Source organism: Manis javanica, chromosome X (assembly GCF_040802235.1).
Source record: "Manis javanica isolate MJ-LG chromosome X, MJ_LKY, whole genome shotgun sequence".
Taxonomy (NCBI): Eukaryota; Metazoa; Chordata; class Mammalia; order Pholidota; family Manidae; genus Manis; species Manis javanica.
The window spans coordinates 118,426,225-118,449,893 of NC_133174.1; the positions used below are offsets into that span (position 1 = coordinate 118,426,225).

The window sequence follows — 23,669 nt, forward strand, 5'->3', positions numbered from 1 at the left end:
GTGGCAATGTTATGGACATCCAGCTCAGAACCAAAACTGCCAAAAGCAGGTGGACAGTATCAAGTCCATAATGTTCTGAAGAGCTTACATAATGGGGCACACTGTGTCCTACTGACATTTGTTTCAAAAATAGCCTTCTTAGTGATACACAGTGCCCCAAACATCAACCTTGATTTGATTTTCTCTAGAGAAAATAAAAACCCACTTAGGAACCATCTGAAAAGGGACTGATTGGCTTCTTTCTTCTTCAACAAATTTAATTCATTTTGACTCTTTCTTGAGACTTTACAGCAGAAATCTCCTTTGCAAAGCTTTTTTTTTCACCTCTGCCTTTCAGTTTTTTTCCTACTCTGATTTGTTTTACATACTAAAAGCATAAGAGAAAATACCCTAAAGATAAAGCTGTGACTACCTGTGTAGTTTTCATGTTCATTGCATGAAATAGTTCCATGTTCTCTGTCCTTTTGCTTTTTGAGCACTTGGGGAAATTACTGAGGTTTTTCTGCCCTTCTTTTTCTTAAGCAACTTGTGAGCCACAAGCGGCCAGGCCTCCCAGAAATGAATGCCTGTGTTGTCACTTTTGTTCATTTCTATGAATGACAGAGGAGTTGAAAATTCCCAATGCTGAATGATTAAAAGTTCTAAATGAAGATGGAGACACACTTAGTTTATGAGATCATCCTCCCTAACAGAGAGGTCTCACGCCAGGCATGGTAAAAACATCCATTTTTCATAGGCACCAGTTTTAGAGGGAAGTGGAATTTGGCAGTCTGCTCAGATGGTCTGGTTGGCTGTCAGTTCCCAGGAATCACCTTGTATTATAGTCCCAGAAAGCATCAGAAACTTGTTCTAGGTTAGGAGAGGGAGGAGTACATTTCTATAAGAGCCTTCTCTGGCTCTTTTGTCTTTAGTATAAAGAACTGGAGGGAAAACTGGGATGTCTCCTCCAGAAGAAGTTTTCCTCATTCAGCAGTAGTGAGCTGGTTTCTAAATTACTAAACAAGGGGATCTCTCATTCTCAAGCTCCTTCACTCGCACATGCATAAATTGGAGAGGAAGGAAGGAGAGGAAGGAGATTGGGTGGGCACAGTACAGAGGACATACCAGAGAAGGAACCGAAACCCAGTGAGAAAGTTGGTCTTTGTCTAAAAAGCATCACAAAATCTGCCTTGCTCTACATCATTGTGTCTCACGTCCTGCTCAAAGCCAGGAGGGCATTGTGCTATTTACAGTGTGTGGCAGGTTTTCTGTGGAGATACTAGAGAGCTCTGGTTATGAAGTGATGATGGGCTGGTAGCGCTCATGTCAGTGACTCCCACCTGGTAGAAACTGACACCTTAAATTCCTTGCCATACTTCTGTTTCCAAACACTCTTCTCTCCATAATGCCTAAGGTACCAAGGGCCTTAGCAATAAATTTCAACTATCTTTTAGGATGGGATGGGTCTGAAACAATACTTTGGCTGTTGGACAATATAGGCAATAGTTAAAGAACATGGACTTCATTGTCAGAGACAGTTGTCAAATCATTGTGTCACTACAAGCTGTTTGGCCTTGGCATGAGACTTCCCCTCTCTAGGCTTCAGCTTTCTCATGTGAAGAATAATGTTAATAATGGCACCTACCTTGGAGGTACGTTGTGAGGATTAAGCTACATAATGCCTGTAAAGCACTTAGCACAGTGTCTGGCCACCAGTAACTATGCAACAAATAATAATAATATTAGAGGATCACCTCCTACAATGAACTCAATTTCATGAATATTGGCTGAGCGTTAGTGCATGCCAGGCATTCATTCATTAGAGCAAACAGTGAGTATCTACTGTGTATCAGGTAATGTGCTCAGAGCAGGGGAGAACTGTGGACAAGACAGGACCTCTTGAAGCCTGAGTGTTAGGGAGATGAGGGACAGGAAAGAGAGGAAGACTTGATCACCAACTCTTAAAGTAAGAGGACAGAGCTTTGTGAACATGGTTCAGAGCTTCTTGGAGTCCCCAGAAAGCACAACAGGTGCTCTGTCCCTTGTTAGGTGCCCTCTCTCTGGCATTACAAGTTCTTCTCTTCCCCATAGCTGGGTTCACTTGAATCTCATCTGTAACTCAGTCCTGTTCCAGTTCCCCACACCAACCTTGACCCAAGACAGGAGATAACTGGATCCAGCCCAATAGTTTTGGAGGCTAAGGTTCCAACTGCCTTGCTGCTTGTCTGACTGGAGGATGGGGATGGTGCCCTAGTTTTGATACTTGAGGTCCAGTCTCATTAGAAGCCTGAATTCCCTTTCCGTGCTCTTATTTTTAGCAATGAGCTTCTGCCTTTGTGCTTGTTCCTGAAGACCTGTTCCAGAAACTTATTTAGCGACCCCAGGACTCTCATGATTGGAGAGCTCTGCCTATTCTTGCTGATACCCATCTCAAGCACTGGAATCCTTATCCTAAACCTCAGACCAATAGAGAACTTGGAAGTTTGCCTCTTGCCAGGTTCTTCTCGGGATATCTACCCCCTAGATTCTTCTGTCTTTCTCTAACCTGTTGTCCAGACAGGGACTGGTCATTAAAACAAATGAGCAAAGCAAATGAACTTTGTTAGAACTAAGCCTTTGCTGCCACTATCTGCACTGTGTTAGTTCTCTAGTGACCGGTTCACCCATTGAACAGTTCTTATGCCCAGTTCTGCTTGTCTCCATAAGCCTCACTGGACAGCCCAAGATCTGACATCCCTAGTCAGAGGCCAAATCCTTTTAAAGCTAAGCCACTGAGGAGCTCTGAAGATGTGCTGTACTCCTTTAACAGCCCTAATTATCAGCATACTTCTTTTGTACTTGGCCCATGGGCAAGCCCTTGGCAGAGCCATTCTGTTCATTCATTAATTCATCTAACAAATATTTGTTGAACTTCCATTATGTGCCGGGCTCTATATATTGAAGTGTATCAGGTATGGCTTCTATCCTTAGTTCAGAGTCTAGTTGGGGCAGTTGAACTTGTAAACAGATCATTATGACACAGGTTCAAAAGCACTATAAGAAAGCAGAAACTATAAGGAAGCAAAAAGCATGGACACCTCACCACAGTGCAGGTGGGTAATGGAATTAGGGAAGGCTTCCTGTAAGAGGTGGCACCTCTGAGTTATGGAGGACAGAGAGGTGATGTTGTCCAGCTAAGAGAGGCAAAGGCATTTCCAGGCATGCCCTAAGTGAGAGCTGGGCACCTTCAGGGAGTAACACATACTTTGCTATAGCTGAACCATTGAGTGTGAAGGGAAAAGAGTACCAGATAAAGCCAGAGAGGTAGGTGGGTGCCAGACTATGGAGTGCCATATTTGCCATGCTGAAGATGTTGTATTTTATTTGATTTTTGAAGTGGCAAACAATAACATGGAGATCTGATTTGTGAGTATAAGGGCAGAGGCGGGAAAACCAGTTAAAGACTGACAAATGGTAAAAACCTTAACTAGGATGGTGATGGTAGGAATGAAGAGCATGTCTGGATTTGAGAGACATAAGAGTAGAATTGATAGGACAAGCATTGATAGGGGAGCATTGAGGAAACATGGCCAGGTGATTCTGCTGCCTGAGACAGGGAACACAGAGGAACAGATTTTCGATTGAGGGCAGGCTGTATTTAATGTTGCCAAGTGGGCAGACTGTATTAAATGTTGCCAAGTAAAGTTCCCCAATTTTACTTTCCTTTTAGTAAAATAATCCTGTTGCACAAAGAATGCTATTGATAACCTACCTTTATAGAATTCAACTGTAGAAGAAAACATTTATCTTACAGACCATATGAAAAGTACAATTGGGTAAGTACTGCACTTGAAAATTAAATCCTTTATCTTTGTTCATTGGAAATCATGGGAGTAAATTAAAATAAAATTGAAAAAAACTCACCCCATAGACAAGTTCCCCAACCATGCCATTCCATATTTTAGTCTCCGGATCCCTTGCACCGTATTTCCCATCGCCAACAATAGACAACTTGTATTTGATCCTTACGTGTTTGGCTATTTCATAGGCTAAGTCTACACAATAGCCTTCATACCGCTCATTTCCTTCCAGTTGCTCATGGTTCTTCTTATACATTACATATGGTGATTCCTTTGGGACCAGAAGGAAGATCAATTATCCCTCAACAGTTTTCTAAGAGATGATAAATGTAATATGAAGGTTCTTCCTCCCCACCCCACTGTGGCTCCTGAGGTTTGGTGTGCCACAAGAGCCTTTAAAAATATTTGCTTAGTAAATGAAGAGCCTCAATTGACTATTTGTTGGGCTACATATTCCTTAGAGTCCTTAACTGATGTTTTAAGGAAGTAGAGAAGGATTTAAGATCTTTGAGCATTTGAAAAGACCACTTTCCACCTGTAAAGCCTTGATTTAGTTAAATTAGGTAGAGGTATTTCCCTTCATCCCATGAAGGCGAACTGCCTTTGATTTCTCAGTATTTACCCTTTAAGAACCACAGCCAGTTCAGGCAAGACCTAGGGAAGAAGCACTGTGATCTTGGTGAGGTCAAGGTCTGTGCTCATTCATTTTTAGATCCTCAGGGCCTAGTACAGAACCTAGGACAAAGTGAGGGTTTGATACATAGGTTTAAATGAAAGGCAAACTAAAGCCAAATACCCAGTTAATCACAGTTTCAGACCTAGTAGCATACTCTTTTTAACCCGAGTTTGTACTTCACTCTATAAAAATAGATTTTTTTTAACTAACCAAGAATATGATCTCACATTTCAATGCTGCTTTGAATTTTGCAGAAAAGTTTTACATGGTGAGTATTGTCTTGCAATGCTCTTATGACATAGTTAGGACATGATGATTATACCCATTCTATAAATTAAAAACACACACATAACCCAAGGCTTAGAGAGGTTGTGACTCACACGGTCAAACACAGGTTAGTGGTAGACCTCATATTAGAACCTTAATCTATTCTCTCCTCCACGTAGTGCTATCTCCCCAATAGTGAAAAATTAGATTTCAAGTCCAGATGAAGTATCAGTCCTATACTTGGGGGTGGGGAGTAAAGAGGAGAATGATATCTAAAACTGTTCCAGAAAGCAGAGAGTCTTGCTGTGCAGAAAGCCCACCGGCCTTCTCTCCATACCTACCAGAATGGTAGTCACTACTATGGTCCGGTTCTCTGAGGATGCACTGTCATTGCTGAGCTGCTGATCCGAGAAAGGCACAAACCTTTCATACTCATTCCAGTAACCAGCCTAAAAAGAGCAGACATTTGACCTGGTTGCCTATTTTTCACTCAAAATGTACCACATAAATACCAGTGCTGTTGTGGGATGAAACTTCTTTCTTAGTTGCTGAGCTTTACAAGGACTGAAGTCCCATCTCCCCTTGGTCTTGCCCCCCCTCACCAGCTCCCCAACTGTGAAATATGCCTGTTCCTTCATCCCCCCTGGGGGGGGGTTTCCCATCCCCATCTCACTTTTATTTATACTTAGTAAAATAATTTGGCCCACTGTAGGACCATCAACCCTTTTTTAAAAAAAAAACTTATGTAGCAGAAAAATACTTTGTTTTGAATGTAAGAGGCCAATCCTTTTAAACCTACAGCACTGAGGAGCTCTGAAGATGTGCTGTACCCCTTTTAAAAGCACATCTTTGTGCTGTGGGGGTGGGAAACCAGTAAACATCCTGTAGAAATGACACGAGATTGATATTCTGTGGTTTTATGAAATGGCTACTAAATTCCCATTTTATGCCTAACTCAACTAATAGCACGATAGAAGTGAGGTGGTTGTTATAAAATTTAGTTGTAGAGAAAAGTCCTTTGTCCAGAATTCTTTTGGTAGGTGAGTTGGCAACATGGAGAGACACCTACTTTCCAATTTTTTTTTTTTGCTAAAACTGTATGTGCCTTGACAGCTTCTGTTTAAGCAACATGCTGAAAAATTTGTCATTCCACCTTCTATTGTAGGAACCCATTAATAACTCTTGAGCCTATCACTTTATAGGAACAGCCTCAGAGGGAAATACTCCTTTTAGAATGTGTAGATGGAATACTTTGATTACAAAGTAACTCTGCATCATAGCTACACTATTCACTGAATGGAAAGGCAAAAATGATGTGTGGGAATTGGTTTTGTGTGTGTTTCCGAACATCTGATTTCTTATATCTGACTGCTGTCACCTTCTGAAAGACTTTTTCTTTGGACCTTTTGGTTACTTACTTTTCGAGAGCCAGTGACTTTCATTTCATATACATCAATAGTATAATTTGTCCTACGACCGTAAGTGTCAAATTGGATGTTTCCAGTCATTCCTTGTACTTGTACCTGGTAGAAGGGGAAAATGTAAAATTTAAACATAGCAGACCATCATTGCCTTCTGGGTCTCTGGGATGACATCCACTGACAGAATTTAGAATATTGGAAAACTTTTTTAAAAATTGAAGTATCATTGACATACAATCTTATATTGGTTTCAAGTATACAACACAGTGGTTCATCGGTTGCCCACATTGTTACCCACATTATTAAATCCTCACCCTGACTAGTGCAGTTACTATCTGTCAATTTAGAAAGATGTTACAGAATCACTATATTCTGTTACAGAATGACTATGTTCACCATACTGTACTACCATTCCCGTGACCACGTTGGAGAACGTTTATCTTGAGTCATTGAGCTATATTCACTTGGTCAAGTCTATATAGCTCTTCATTTCCACCCCAATATTTTCTACATATGGCTTTTAGTTATGAGGCTTCAAATAGGTGGTGGGTGTGATAGGGAGTTACCTCTGTGATACAGTGAGGGCCCTACCACTGCTTTCTCAAGGGCCTGAAATTTCAACCATTACTCTCTTCTTTAGGGAGTAGCCTGAAGAGTTTTCTTAATTGGGGTAATGCAGTCTTCTAAGCTAGGAGTTCTTTGGGGGCTGTGGCTGTGTGTGTCTTAGTTTAGTATTCCCAACGTAAATAAACTGGTTTCAGTAACAGGGGCTCTGGAGTTCCTGGATTCATGTCCTAGCTTCATCACTTACCAAGTGTATGACCTTGGGAATATTCCTTAATGTTTTTGTACTTCAGTGTCCTAACCTGTAAAATGGGAAATCCTAGCAGTACTGATCCCTCAGAGGTTTTGGAAGATTAAATGAATTATACATTAAATAAACATATAATGTTTAGAACAGTGTCTGGCATGTAGTGTGCATTGCAAAATATACTGGCTATGCTGAATTATTAACTGAAATGAATTTAGTTCTCTTTCTTGAGAGTGTTACACATTTACCAGCTACCACAGTAATAGGGATGGTTTTTCTTCTTATTTAACCTATGCCCAACTAGAGACAGGTGGCAGAAATCAAGGCCATAGAGGGATAATCCATAGACTGATGAAGTCTGTTGAGTCTAACGAATCAGGAGTGTTGGAGTATTGGATGAGAGAGGTACTGGAATAGCCTGGACACCTATTTGGGATGCCAAATGTAGATTAATGTATGAAACATTTTTTCCACGGTCTGGGCCCAGTATTATGAACTAATAAAAGGCCATCTGTGCTGGGGAGATTTCCTTATCTATTTCAGAGTTCAGGATATTGCATGAAAGACCCTCTATAAATATAAGTCATTACTGTTCAGTTCAACCCACTTGAGTTACTCATCTGGTGAGCAGGGGGTCAAGGAATTTGCTTCAAATAAAAGGAATCTGTTTCATTTTCCTAGAGTGAAGGGATGGAATGCTTTTTCTTTACTTATAAGAAGTGACAAGCTATTAAGAAGTCAGTAGTGGTAATAGGCTTGCACTGCAGAAGGGAAATTGATGTCGAATATTAGGGAGCATCTTTTTAAAGGGAAGGGGGCTTCTTCACCACCAATAGAAAGCTGGAATTCTCACTGAAGGAGGAATGCTCCAGTGCAAAGCGCTGTTGTTGGCTTAGGCTTACAGAGAAAGTGATGTCACACTTCTAATTAAAGAAAAGGTTCTTTGTTGAGATAGAAATTTCTTACCCAGTAGGATGGGTCTGGTGCATACTGTGATGCATGGGGGTCCTTAACATTCTCTTTTGAGCCTGGAATTCTAGGGGAGGAGATAAGTATGGCAGACACACTCCCATAGGAATTTATTAAGGAAGTCATCCATTACTGAATATAGCAAATATTTCAAGGCTCATTGACAATTGTATATTTCTAAAGATCCAGCCTATTTGAACATGATATAGAAACTGGGCAGCAGTCTAGGCATGTTTGAGAGATTCCAGACCCCATGATTAAAATTTCTGGTGAGCAGAAGTAGAAGTGGACTACCACTCAGAGAGAAGTCTATTTTTAATGATGTGAATGTCCGTGACAGTTTCTCTCCATCCCTTCTGGGATCCTTTGTTCAATCGTCCCTGTCCCCCAACTCCAGTCTGTATTAGGCACGTCCCCTTTGGGTTGCCACCGCAACCTCTGTAGGACTGAACCACGGCAGTTTAGTATTCTATGTTTTTCCATCTTCCCTACTAGACTGGGAGCCTCTCAAAGTGAGGGACATTCTTTTTCAGTGTTCTCAGCAACTAATACCGAGTCTGGGATCGAGCAGGTGCTTAATGTTACTGAATCACTGGACAAGTCTCAATGATTGAGAATTGTGACTATTTCAGTAGACCAGGCTGAGATGGCACTATCTGAAGTTTGTGAGGTGAATGATCACCCAATTTGCAAATAGCTTTAAGGTCTTTAAAAACATCTGTTTACATATTCACAATTGAAATGTGAGCTCCCATCTTCTTATTTCATGTTTGCATACTGAGCTCGAGCCTGATATGTAGTCATTGGTGCTTAATAAATATTTACTGAATGAATGGTGTGCTCATTTACTCATTAAAGTAGGCCCCTTAGGAGCCTCTATCAGACAACGATTTTGTTTGCCAGATTTCTTTGAAGGAAGAGAATGATTTATTGAGGGACAACTATGTGCTTGTTAGAATGAGTGATACTTTACATTATGCCTTCTCACTTTTAATGAACTCAAATGAAATGGGATTTCTTTTAATGTAGTAAAACCTTTAGTACTTTAGATCAACCTCCCTTGCAATACCTCTGAATAGTGGAATTGTACTAAGCCTTTATCATATACTTTTGGAGAAGGTTCACAGTTTCCATCCTCTGTGGAGCAATAGGAAGAGGTTGGTCTGTAGAAAAAGGTCCAGCATTCTTTTGGTTGAATGTTTGGTCACTAGGGCCTGGAGAGGAATGTTGCTTACCTGGCTTATAGTTTGAGCTTTATCAATGGCTTAGACATGAGAAGCTTTTTGTGCAATAGTGTGATCAACCTGATTTTTTCCTAGAATTTCTTTCCTTCATTCTGGTAGCCAGTTTTCTACTTGGAGTCAATTGGAGAGGCTGGCACTTGTCCCTGGAGGTTTTGTTGGTAAAAACTCCTTTTGATTCACTGGGAGGGAGTTTTGTATTTCACTCATCATTATGTTTCACCTGACAATACGAATCTTGTAATGCTATGATAGTTGAATCTAATTAACTGCTCTTCAAAATGGTGCTGTGCTACCTCCATAAAACTACACTTAGGGCATTTGTTACGGAACTAACATAATGACATAAAAATCTGTGTGATGGGAGAATGAGTCATATCTCTTTGACATGGGGCTACTAATGCCTTTTGATTGAATACTTCCAATGTGGCAAGTTTAAGGTAGCAGTATGTCGAGCTCAAAGGAAGAATGTGCTAGTTTTAGATTTCTAGGTGTTGATGCATAAATATCCATGCTCATCTTTCAGCACACTCTGACATTCTATGTGTAGGTTCTGTTCCCTTCCCTTTTAGTATGTTTTTCCTCAAGATTGAGGTCTCATTCTAATCCCCTTGTCCCCTAACTGAGCCACTGGGGTTTTTACCATTTTCAGAGCTCGCTCGATATCAATTCCTTGACTCCAGGGCACAGCAGGGTTTGCTAAGCAGTCTCCAGCACTGCCTCTCCGGGACACGTCCACGCGCTGTCTCCTCAGATAGCGGAATGCTTCTGCTATGACCAGTATCGCGTCGTGCGTCAGGGCGGACGTATACTGAAATGGAGGCATGGCAAACAAGTTATTGTGACAAACGACTCCCTCAAAACTTGCCCTCTTCCTTGTAATTTTCATTCACCTCCATCTCCTGCTCTGCGAGGTCACCTTCTTAATTATCTGAATCAACAGAGGTCCCTGGGCAAGGCGGACTTTGATTCATTCCAGAAGGGTGCCTCTTACCTCTTGTGTGCACGTGTTAAGATTATTAAGATCAAATTGCTCAAGGGACTCTCTTCCTCTCAATACTGTGTCTCGTATTGAGTGACTCACTACTAAAAGTCCAGGGCTTTGAGAGAGAAAGAAATATGTGTGAAGTTAACGGATGGCGTACGCAGATTGGAGAGGAAAACACCATATCCTAAAGCAAGACTGGGTTATTGCTGTTTGCAATAGAAAATTCAGATCTGGTGTTTACTTAGGGGAAAATGGAAATAGCTAAGTTAGACAGCTTGAAATTAATTTGGAAGGAAACATTAATCATTTCTGTCTGGACCACGTTTCTGTCGAACTAGGACCTCTGGCCAGCAATAAATCAGTGTTTGTTTCCTGGGGAAGCAAAACCCAAAGCTGGCTTTCAATTGTAGAAAATTACAATTGTTATTGAGTTTTAAATCTGATAACGTTGATAATTCATAGGCAGTACTGCATGATGCTCCCTCTTACAGGCAAGAACCCTTATTTTCTATGCCTTGGATATATTGATATGCTTTTCTAGGGGATGAGGCCAGTCACTTAATGCAAGGGATTTGATTATGTGCAATTTGACATGGCAGATGCCTTTTTATTAAATGAATCAATAAAGTATGATTAAAATAAACTGGCCTCTATTTTGCAGGGGTGACAAATACTGGTAGAATATAGAATTATGTTGATGTTTTTTTTTTTTCATGAAGCAAAAAGTCCTAGGGGGAGTTTTCTCTCTCTAGTATGTCCATATGCAATTGGGAGTGAGTACATTGTCCTCTTTACAACAATCATTTTACTTTTCTGACTCTTCTCATGTTACTTTTCTTTTAGGAGCAAATCATCAAGTATGACTGAACAGAGGACATACGTTCTTTCATGAAAAAAAAAATCCCTTTGTGTCTGTTCATCCTAGCACTATATGAAGCCAGCACGGTGGTGGGTTTTTTCCAGTTGACTGCATAAACTGTCAGTGATCTTAATGTGGTCCTTTCTAAGCCATGCCAAAAGAGCTATTTAATTTTCCACTTTTTCAGCTTCCACTTACCAATGTGTGAGCATGTGAAAAAAAAGAAAAAAGCCCCACAAGGAAACATTCATAAAATATAGAATAAATGAAGCATCAGGATGTTAATCTCTAGAAAATTTTATTTCCTAATCAAAAATATTGTACATCATTTTTTAAAGTGGGCTTTTGTCTGATTGATAAAGAGCAAGGGTGCATAATGACTAGTACTAAGCAAAAGTCGTCTGAAAGTTGTAACCATTTATTTAAATATCCCATTTTCCTAAGTTATTTCAAGGGTTGTACTTATACTCCTGAACAGTTCTTCTCAGCAAGTTCTGAGAACTTTACATTATATGTACCATGAGTTCTCAATGAATAATCCAGTGCTGAGATTGTCCTTCTCATTTGTACAACCTCTGCAGCTTCCGAGAAGGCATAAACTACTCTATAGTACCCTTTTCACACTTTTACCCTTGCCCATTTTTTGTGCCTAATGGTGCCAGACACATTGTAGGTACCCCCTAAAATGTTCAATAAATGATTTCTCTCCTCTACCTCTTACCTGCTAAATTTAAGGATGGCAAAGTAGCAGATAGGTAAATTTATGAAAATCTAAATTTGTATAAGCTCACCTAAATGTAGTGGGTAGATTTAGTACACAAAAAAGATTCAAATTGTCAGGGAAATGCAAATCAAAACCATAGTGAAATATGACCTTACACCTGTTAAAATGACTATATCAAAAAGACAAGAAAAGACAGGTGTTGGTGAGGATATGGAGAAAAGGGAACTCTTGTGGGAATGTAAATTAGTTTGGCCACTATGGAGGTTCCTCAAAATATTAAAAATAGAACTACCATATGATCCAGCAATTCTACTTCTGTGGATTTATCCAAAGGAAACAAAATTGCTATCTCAAAAAGATATCTGCACGCCATGTTATTTGCAGCATTATTCACAGTAACTATGACATGGAAATGAACTGAGTGTCCATCAACAGATGAATGGATAAAGAAAATGTGTGTATATACAATGGAATATTATTCACCCATAAAAAGGAAATCCTGCCATTTGAGACAACATGGATGGAGCTTGAGGACACTATGTTAAATGCAGTAAATCAGAGAAATGTAAATACTGTATGATCTCACTTATATGTGGAATCTAAAAAAAAAACTGAACTCATAGAAATAGAACACATTGGTGGTTGCCAGAGGCTGGAGCTAGGGGAAATGGTAGAGGTGGTCAGTGGTCAAAAGGTATAAACTCTTTTGTGAATCATTATATACCTAACACTAATATAATGCCATATATCAATTTTATCTCAAAATAAAATAATCATCATAGGGATTATGATATTTGCTAAAATATATGAGGATGCCTGATCTGACCATGGTATAGAATGTTTTAAAACAGGAGTGTCCTAGAAAAATGTGTCATGCATACTATAATCACTACTACAGAACACTGCTTAACTAGTGAATAGTTTAAATGAATGAAAACATTATGTTTAACTCTTCTAGAACATACCAGTAGCATAAAAGAAGGTCCCACTTGTATTATGTTCGGATCTGACCCATTCAGAGTGGACCTGCCTAGGTAATACAGAATGTGTCTCTTCTCTAATCTGTTTCCCCATTAGTCTCCCTTATTTTATTCTTGCCAGGGAGGAAGTGAGCTTGGGTATCTTGAAACCATGAGGAAGGAAGAATTTCAATTCATACTTGAATCAATGCACTGAGAGAATGGTTACTTAAAAAGTACATTTGAAGGATCCTTTGTAAAACATGAATAACTTTTCTCTAATTTATGTTTTAATTCCTGATTTTTAAAAAACAGGATTTCTAGCCATAGGGGAACACATATGAAAAATGTGCACTGTAAGCATGACTTTGTACTTTTAATATTCTTATCTTGATTTCATGGAAATGAGCAACTTAGGTAATTATTTTTAAAGATACTTTTGCAGGCAGGAAAACATTTCCGTTCATTACATGTATAGGCAACATGCACTCGATATTACAGCCTAATTCACTTGGGTGTACTGAGATTCATGAAGCTTAATAACACAAAGCAATCACATAAATAATGTAAAATCTAATTTTCTGTTTCAGGCTATCAATCTTCCTTACCTATTCCCACTGCCCACCCTTCGCCTGACTCAGGTTCTTGTAATATTGTAAATTGTTATGAGCATATTACAAATGAAATCCATTAAAAAATTAAGTCAATGACACTGGCTTTTAAAAGACCTCCTTTCTCAATAGCTTCTTTATTTGGGAGTTTTGTTTTCAAATGCAGCCGCAGCACCCACGGTAGCATTTTAGCATTCTTGAAACAGTTGTGAGGAAAGACCACTTGATTGCAGGATGGCCGTCAATATGTGTGTGTGTGTATATATATATATATACATAATAAAGGCATACTGAGAAGCTTTGAAAAGCTGGCTGACAGTTTCTGCTTGCCGTGGAGCAGTCATTACCTTTAGTGGCGCGTTCTTGGCTTCAGGGAATTCCCTTTCATCCAGACGTACCCAGCGCTGTATGAACTGCTGAACCATAGGGTTTTCGTTGTTGACAATCTGGAATCCTGTAATGTTTGCTCCCCCATGCATGACTCTTTCTAGCAAAATATCGGTAAAACCCTAGAAAGAGATTGAATGAGAATCATGATTGGGGGAGGTTGTGAGTTCTTACCATATCTGTCGTTAAGAGTGCTAAGGAGGAAATGAACTTCCTTCTCCAGAATCGCTGTTTAACAATTAGGAAAGCCCTCGGCACAATGTTATATGTTAATTATGTCTCAATAAAAACAATAATGACAACAAACAAGCAAACAAACAAAAACCCTGGATATGGACTAGTTCTTAGGGCACTGAGTCTCTGAAACTACAGGCATGAGGAAGAAAATACATATCCTTCCATTTTAGTGCTGGTGTCTTTATTTAGTGCAGCTGCTGCAAGGACAGACATTGGTGTCAAGATCAAGCAAATGTTTTGGTTTGTTTCATTTACCTGTATTTTGCATCTTTCTTCATTAAGCAGAAATACAATGCTTCATGTAAATTGGCAAATGTTGGAAAAGTTTGACCCTGAGTAGAGGTATAAAAAACTTCTCTTCAGCTTAACATGCCAAACACAGCAGATTGCTTCAGATTCTGGTAAGTATTTTCAACATTTGTGATTTCTAGAAATGCCAAAGAGTACAACAGACAGCTTGGTTGTATACGATGGTGCAGACCCCAGGGTATGTCTCACATGTGTCCATAAACAAGTCTTGACATCTACTTCATAGCATCCACCATTTTCTTCTTCCCTTGATCTGGTTACTCTCTGGGGTCTCTGCCACCTAAGGAGTATCTTCAGGTTCACACCAAGCCATCTCTCCTGGGGTATCACCAACTCCCCTGGGCATGGCTATCTTCTGGGACCCTTCTCCCAGGGATTGTGCGATTTCTGCTAGATACCTGTCTCTTGCTAGCTGCTGCGGACACATTTGCATCCTCAGTGGGCTGAAGCAAACATTTATACTCACAAAGAAATGGGGAGAATTCCTCCTCCTCTCTTTAGATTCTCCTCCCCACATTCTCATATAAAAATTTTCAAGGATACAGAAAAAGTTGAAAGAATAGTATGGTGAACACTACATATGGTCACTACTCAGATTTCACAATTTGTATTTTTCCATCCACCCATCAATCCATTTTGTTTTTTGGATGCATTTCAAAGTAGTTGTGAACATCAGTGTATTGCACACCAAAAGACTGGCATGCAGGTCATTAACTGGAGTTCAGTGTTTGTTTTCAGATTTCTTTCTTTTTCTTTTCTTTCTTGCTGTCTTCTTTTTTGAGGTAAAATTTATATCCAATGAAATGCACAAATCTTAAATGTACCACTTGATGAGCTTTGATAAATGCATATACCTGTATTACTCAAATCCCTATTCTCTAAAGTTTTCCTTTTTTGCATTCTAAGTTTTTATTGGAGTATAATAATCATGTAGAAGAGGGCGCATATCTTTAGGTATATAACCTGATCACTTTTCACAAACGGAACTCATGAACATTACTGATATCCAGAAGGCCCCTCCTGTGTACCTGTCTAGTCATCACTCCTGCCCCTGCTTCTTTTACTTTTACATTTCTTTAACATAGGCAACAAAGCAGTCTTAGAAAAAATTATAGTGAAACAGCCTTTCCAGTTATCATTCATGGCCCCTTCCTCCTCCTCTCACATGTGTGCTATGAGTCAGTGGAGACTGGACAAAGAGCCAAATAGTGCATCACTGAGAATCATTCCTCCTTTCTGATAATCACAAAGGGTTTTAAAAATTAACATGAACTTGTTAGGATGAGTTTTCTCCCAAAGGCCTCCTTCACAAAAAAAACTAAGACTTGGTATTTTCTCCCATTTGTCCCCCTTGCATTAGATCAGCAGACAGGTTGACCCGTGTATAAAGCCTACCAGAGGTTCCAGTTGTGGCTTAAGCTTGTTACCCAACTCCCCACTCTCACCCCCTAAACATACATACCAATAGAGACCCTAGGATGAAACTTTAACAAATGGCTTTAATTCATTTACTGGACCAAACCATATTGGTCAGTTAATAAGTGTTATATGAGCGTATTGACCACCAGCACCCCTGCCTGCTGGTGGGGATGAAGAGTGGGTTCTCTTGTGTTCTCCTGTGTGTTGAAAGCCTGAGCTCAAAAAGCAGAGGCCTCCTGCTTGAGAGAAAGGGGATGAGAAGGCTTCAGTCACGATCCTGGTCCCTGGGGTCAATGGCCACAGCACACACTAGGAAGCAGCCCCTCCAGTGCCGCTCAAGCTCTGATAAGCAACATGCTCTTGTTTATCTAGTACCCACAGCAGGTTAAAATGGCAACGCAAGATCAACACAGTGGAGGGAGAAAGGGTCCCACAAATCTCACGTCTACCTTGACACATAAGAGTCAGCACTTCAATCTCGTTACTCACCATACCATTCCATTCCAGAAAGATTTTCCCTCATTACCCTTTTCTTGGCACAGATACTTTTAAAAAAAGGGGTCCAACTCCAATTTCCTCCACCAGTCATCTCCACTTACTCCCAGGAGGCTTCACTTTGCTCCACAGGCCCCTATATTCCCACTTGGGAGACTTCTTCAATAAACATACTATAATGTTGAAATCTCTTCATAGGCATACTCTGCACTAATCTCTCCACCACACATCAACCATTACCACTGAGGATGTAGCACATGTCATACTTGAATCAGCCTGGCTGCCCTTGCGCATGAAATGTGTCCACAGGAGCACAAAACCAGCCAGAGGAAGGTCACCTCAAACTGTTCTCCTTGCCGGCAAGACCTACACAACACTAGCTCCTACTACCTGCCGTGAAGGCTTATCTGTCCACCTGTGCAGAAAGCATAACAGCCCCATGGACAAAATGGAGAGGGCAGAAGTGTGGAAGAAAAAGAAAGGAGGTGATAGGTATTTAGGGAGATGTTAGAGAAAGCTGTTCCAGCTAATAGGCAGGAATTGCTTAACTCTTCATCATTCTTCCATGATACCTTCTTAAAGAAGAATATTCTTTTTATACCAAATATTGCGGAGTTTCATGGTTCAAGTGGCCACTTACAATCCCCAAGACTGTAGAAATTAAAATTGCTAGATCTTTCTTTTTGAACTGTCAACATACTGACCTCAAGTTTGGATATAAATGCCAAGTATCTCTTAACCTTCTGTAAGAAAACTAACATAAAGAAATGACCATCAAAACAGATGAAATAGGTAAACAGTTCAGAGGGGGAAGAGCAATGGTAGTAAAAAGGAAGTTAGGAGAGGGCTGGCTATGGAAGAGAAATTGCCTGGCTCTTGGTTTCCCTCTTGCCTCTGTTCTATTGTTTTAAAACATGTTCTGTTCTCTTTCACATAGATCTTCCTTGACTTATGATTGGGTTAGGTCCTGATAAGCCCATTGTAATTTGAAATTATCAATAAGTTGAAAATGCATTTAACATACCTAACCTACCAAACATCATAGCTTAGTCTAGCCCACCTTAATTGTGCTCTGGACACTTACATTAGCCTACAGTTCAGCTAAATCATCTAACACAATGCCTATTTTAGAATAAAGTGCCAAATGTATTGAATACTCATGTAATGAGCAATGTATTAAATGCTGTCATGAAATGTACATGTAATGTATTGAATACTGAAAGTGAAAAGCAGAATGGTTGTAAGTGTACTGGGTGTTCACCCTCACGCAGGCGTGGCTGACTGGGAGCTGTGGCTTGCTGCCCCACCCAGCATCAGGAGAGAGCATCCTACCGCATATCACCAGCCCCAGGGAGGGTCCAAACCCAAAATTCCAAGGATGGTTTTCACTGAATGTGCATTGTCTTGGCACCACTGTGAAGCTGAAAAATTTTATATTGAACCACTGTAAGTCAGGGACGTTCGGCATCTTTCTATTTTATTGTAGTTGTGCACAAGCACAAACTATGGCATTTTGAAAATTGAGGCTGGACTCCTTCCAAAGCCTCAGCAGACACTTGTTAAGCGGAGCTGACCACCAGCCCTTCCACGGGAAATGATGATAGGAGCGACTGGGGAAGAGGGGTGAATGGCAGGCAGGGTTGTGTTAGGATAGGCATCTAGCTCTCCTTTTCCTTTTAACCTTTTATTTTAAATCATGGCTCAAAAACTCTTGCTGTATTTGCTTTTTGGAACTTCTCATCCACAGTCCTTGAGTTGGGAAAATTGAGGACAAATCCCCTAAAATCTCTGTTAAGATAGTAACTGAACACATCTGGCTGCCCCAGCTTCAGTAAATGACAGCGGAAAGGAGGAAGGGGAGAGAGTGGGAGAATGGGAGATCTTAGAAGCTGGATGTTCCTGGTCTGTTTTTTTCTTGTTACCTTTTGGTGACCTTTACTTGAAGTTAGCTGCCCAATGTCTGTACTTTTGGGAATTTTGATCGCTTGTCCTCCCTAAATCTTATACAAATTATTGTAACAGAGTTGGCTATCTAGTACCCATCTCTAACTGGAGAAAGTTAAGAAGCATGGGAATGGATGTTAGATGAGCAGCTCTAGCAAAATGGTTAGCATTTCCTAGCTCCTGGCCAATTGTTTCCTCACATTTTGATCTACAAGTGGGACTGTTTTGAGAACTGAAATCTCTGGCTTCCCTGAAGGCTTATAAAATTCCCCACATAGATGTTACCACCCCAAAGCCATAAGGTAAAAGTGAAAAGGGAAAGGGCAGGGGTAAGATGTAGGAACAGGTATTTTAGGAGAGAGTTTCTGGCTGAAGGAAGATTTTTCTTGTTTCCTAGTCCCCCATTTCCTCCCTTCCCATGATCAGCAGCACTTGGGGATGGCCACCCATAATGTGCTACGTGTGGAATTTAGGGTCCCTAGTAGCCCAAAACTTAAAAAAAAAATTAAATGAGGCAGAATTAGGCTTTCAACAGCCAAACCTAAGAAGTAAAAGAGAAAAGAGATGGGGTTGCCAGGGGTAGGTAGTAATCGAGGAAGGCATGCATCCTACCTGTCTACCTGGCAACTGTGAAATGACTGTCCACACCTAGCTACCTCAGACTCCACCCCTGAAGCTGCCTCTTACTAGTCAGTCTTTATCATATGAACTTTTCTGGAGAGTTCCATCCTCACTCCTCCCTGACAGAAATACCCATGAGTGGGACACAGTTCCCTCAGCCAATTGGCTCTGACCACTGTCATGAAGCCTCCTGTCAGACACACTGTAACTATTCCCACGCAGGCTTCCTTCTGGGCCAGAGGCCCACCCCCATCAATACTGCTGTGAATAGAAGTGACACTGCAGTGACCAGACAGCAATACAAGTGACTAGAGATGGATTTTAAAAATTATAGTCAGGAAATCTCTGTCTTTAGAAAAAGTATAAGTTTGCTTACTGGCTTAAATATTTAGTGATAAGCGATTCACAAGTTTTTACTTTTTAACTCATACCCTTGGCTCAGAACTAAATTAACATTTGGTTTAAAGTTCTTTAGGTCTTTTTATTTCTGACTTTTGTTTCAGGCTTTAAGTGCTTGACCTGAGCACTTTTTCCAATGGCAACTAGTCAGAAAAGGACAGAAGACCCCAATCCTTTTATTTAATACGTGCATTTTATTGTGTCTGACTCCAAAGGAAATTTCTGGATCATGAATTTTATTTCCTCTCTGGGCTTTTAAAATCTTAAAAAATATATACTATTAAAAATTATGTATTTTAAAATAATATATTTTTGCCCAAAACAAAATGTGTTCCAGTAGGTTTCTTTCATATTTTTGTGGGGAAAGTGACACATTTTGCTTAAGCAGGTTGCTGTTAATAGCAACTGCTCTCTATCTCTTCGCTGAATCATAGCAGTTCTTTTTTGCTTGAAAACTGATTTCTCTTTCTGGCATCTCCCATCTAACCAAAGATACTAGAATTTCTTTATTTTATTTGTCTTTTTACCATTTTTAATTTTGAATGTTTGAGTGTGGGGATAGTCATATTTCTCATATAGTTGGGCTCTGAAAATCTACCTTTTCAAGAGGATAACATTTATCATACATAGTGCCTCCGCCATAAATTTGTTACATTTTGTGGCTTTCAAATCTGTAAAACAAATTCTGTTTTCTTTTGGGATTCACTCTGAATGAGACACCAGTGAGACTCCAATCAGAGCCTCCCTTACACACTAGAACCCCTTTTCTAACTGCATTCTAAGTTAACCCACCTTCTACGTGTGCCTTAAAAAGAACGTGCCCCAAAACAAAGTTATCAGAGTCCGTCAATGCATGTTGTGGACTGCTGCTGATCTGTGTCCTCCTTTATTATTGCATGCCTTCCCATGATGTCTGTGTAATAAGTACGTGTGTATACCCCACAGCATCATTTCAAAGTGACTCCATGGTTCCAAGTTTTCTGCTGCACTAAGGGTAATTTTAGCTGAGCCCATTTTAATTTCATAGGGATTTTAATAACTAGAAGTGATGATCAGATGCTCAATGATTTTTGTGCGCTTCACTAGACTTATCCCATTCTAGTACTGCTTGCATTTCACTAGTTCTGTTTGGTTGAAATTGTTGGCTTTTCGGGCTAACTGCCATGGTGGTATCTTTTCCTTCGGTGGGGCCAGTAAACTGAGTGTCCAGGCAGAGATTAAAAGAGATTAGAGAAGCTAGAGAAAGGTTAGAGGCAATCCTACAGCTCACAGATAGGGCGAGTTGAAACACTACTTTCTCATTTCTATGTTCTAAGTATCTATACTTAACAATTTGCCTCTGGGCAACAATGACAGTGTTGGAAATATGGATATAATCTCCACAAGTTATTCCTTTGAGAGGGAACTACTCATTTTGATTTGTAAATGCTGCTATATTTCATTAATTGTATCACTTCTCAATTGCCCACATCTGAATGTGACCATGACCTTCAGTATAAAACCAACTAGGACCTCTCTGCCTAAATCAGTTCATAAGGGGACTTGTAAGCTACCCTTGATTAATTATTGAAGGGAGCTTTCACACAGATACTGGTTACACAGCTAGCATCCAAACATACATTGTCTCTGATTTGAATGGAGCCGGACAATTCAATCTTCCAAGGATTCAAATGACTTAATATTATCCTGTCTCCTTTGATTTATGCATACTGAGATTCAGTTTCCTTCTGGTAGTGTGGACAATTGAGATTTGGAAATAAAATATCTAAGGCTTACTTTTACAGCACTTATTTTCAAGGTACTATGTGGAAATTTCCTTCATATAATATTATTCTTAGGGGACAGTTTATATAGAGAGGAAAACAGAGACAAGGTAAGTTGTGTGATTTTCATTGAGTTGATGGTAGGTTATGGGTGAGAAATGGAAAAAGGTGGCTTGCCTATAGGGAAGATAAAAGCAGAATGAGGGTTGGAAGGCTGCCAAGGACAAGTATCTATCTCACGATTTGGATGAAGGCTGGCTTTGCCTTCAGTGTTTGATTGTTCATCTGGGTGATGCTTCGATGGGGAAATGCATAATCATTGTGGTGACTCAAGTTATAAGGTTGCTAATGAGAGACACAAGTCTTTCTAGAAGCAGGTCCTTCCTCCTGGGAGGGTGTAATGTGTAGAGTTGAAGATTGTACCATATAAATTAGCACTTGATTATAGGTTGTTTTTATTGTTCCCTCATTGTTTCAGTCTCTAATCCAATCAGCAAATGTCCTTTGAAAGCTTCTAAGTCCTATCTGTTGAAACAGTGGTGAGCCATATCAAACTTGCCCTGACCACACAGTGCTTTAGTCCAGTGAGAATTATTGGTACAAATAAACAGATAATCACAAGGGGACATAAATGCTGTTAGTGGGGAAAATAGCCACTGATCTCTCTTCTTTATTAACCGCTGAATATTGAGGTATAATCTTACTAACATAAGATCCACCCATTTGACACTGACTTTTTTAGCAAAAATCATATCATGTCCCCCCCACCCTGCCCACCCTGCCTGAAATTTTTCAATGACTTTCTGTTGCTGTTGAGAAAAGTTAAAACTCCTTAACCAGGCCTATTAAAGTCTTACATTATCTGGACCTTCCCACTCTGCTCTAGCCAAAATTGTTTTTTGGCAGTTCAGAGGAGGTATCAAGCTCTCTTCGGCCTCAGGACCTTGGCATATGTTGTTCCTATGCACTGCGCAAACTTCCCCTGATTCTTCATATAACTAGGTCACTATCACCATTCACATCATTGCCTCAAAGTCACCTTTTCTGAAAGGCCTTCTCTGGCCACACTATGCTGACTTTTGATTCCCCATACTCTGCCCTCTTTTCATTCCCGGTTTTGGAACTTGTTCTGTCTCCATCCCAGTTATCATAAGCTGTGCAAGTTTGGTCTGTCCAATATGATTATAAGGTTCTTAAGGATACCATTCTCTGTCTTCCTTTCAGGGGAATGAACAAGGTGTTGGGCACACAAGTGGTATAGAGAAAAAATGGTTTAGCATAAAGATCTTTGGAGCAGTACTACCCAAAGTGTGTGTGGACGGGTGCTGGTCTGCTGTTTGTTAGCAGTCTGAGATAATACAAAAAAATTGACAGTAAGCTGTTATAAACCTTTATGGAAATTGGACAAGGCATTATGGTTATTGAATCTAATACTAAAAAAATTGGACTTGTATATTATATAACTTGTTTTTGTTTATTTCATGTTTTTTAGGAATTTAGTTTTGTTTTAGAGGACATGCTCTGGGGGTCTGGAGGAGAAAGATTTCTTTCAGTTCATCTTGCTAGAACATTAGGTGGAAAGTGCTCTTCTCTGTTAACTTCAGGCCGCATGGGTAGGGGAGAGGAGAGAGGGAGTGGGATGGTTGACTATAATGGGGGCATTTTTGGACAGGGAGAATGAGAATCTCAGAGTTGGCTACTTTAAGCCAACAAGCGCCAGTGGTTTTCTAAATGCATGGTAGGAAGCTGGACTCCAGCCCAGTCCCTGCTCCTCATTCCTTTGGTGCACTGCTGTATCCTATGTCTCTCTGGAGAAGAAAGTAAGCCCTGGGCCACCAGAGAAGTTGTGTACCCAGGGGAGGTGTTTGGGCTGCTGGCCTTTGGGACCAGTGGGAGTTTTTCCCTTCAAGTCCGCCTCCTTTGCCTGTAGGGCCATGCTCCTGCCCACCGGGCTCTGTGTTTACATGCCATCTACGGAGGTGTCCGTGATCACAACATGTGGTTTTTCAGCATTTGCATTTTTATAATTTAGAACATTAAAAAAGGAAGAACAAAAAAAAGGGAAGGAGTAGAGAGCAGAAGAAGAAGACCTGGAAGGGGAAGGAGCAGAAGGGAACAATTGTTACTGGCAAGAAGACCACAATGTCTCAGTCACATTTGCACTGGTTTTCTCTCTGAATAAAGTGGGCCCTTCTCTGTTTCAAGTACGTTCCAATGTATGGTACGCTGCAGAGTTCCCGTTTGCAAGCATAAGCTACTCTCAGCTGCCTCTTTTGGGTTCTATTTTATGAATAATGCCTTTGTTTTAGTAAAAATTTGGAAAATTTAGATGTTAATCTGGTACAGTCCTCACCATTATTTCCTGGCATACTAATAATATGGAAGGTGCATTGGGTGGAAAAAAGAGATGAGAGAAAGTAGGGAGATGAAAGACCGCAGAAGAGAGGAGGAGTATATGTGTATGTGTGTGTGTGAGGAAAGAGAGAGAGAGAGAGAGGAAGGGAAGGAGGGAGAGGGAATGTGGCAGGACAGAAGAGGGTGATAGAGATGTAACTGGCACCTGTTATGATGCACTTCATATTGGCCCTTTGGACAAGTTTCAAAACCAGATTCACAAAACTGTCCTTGTTTTTTAAGCCCTTTTCTTTCTGATCACTTTGCCCTCATAAGTTTCTAGTTTATATCTCATTCATATGCAGTTGTGTCTTTGTAAATATTCCTGTGTGACCTTTCTGGAGCTGGCCTTCTGTC

The 23,669-nt window shown here is 40.2% G+C and overlaps 1 protein-coding gene across 9 annotated transcripts in view; it reads right to left on the reverse strand.

The window, feature by feature from the left end:
• GRIA3 (glutamate ionotropic receptor AMPA type subunit 3) overlaps positions 1–23,669 on the reverse strand; it is a 258,425-nt gene that overhangs the window by 77,189 nt on the left and 157,567 nt on the right. For all 9 annotated transcript variants that reach the window (XR_005060543.2, XM_017649762.3, XM_017649765.3 and 6 more), the window contains 5 exons: positions 13,692–13,853; positions 9,847–10,014; positions 6,180–6,284; positions 5,103–5,210; positions 3,883–4,089 (listed from right to left, as the gene is read on the reverse strand). Coding sequence is in view for 8 of the 9 variants with exons in the window: in XM_017649762.3 (XP_017505251.1) it covers positions 3,883–4,089; positions 5,103–5,210; positions 6,180–6,284; positions 9,847–10,014; positions 13,692–13,853 (750 nt within the window). In the remaining variant the exon portion in view is untranslated. The remainder of the gene's footprint in view (positions 1–3,882; positions 4,090–5,102; positions 5,211–6,179; positions 6,285–9,846; positions 10,015–13,691; positions 13,854–23,669) is intronic.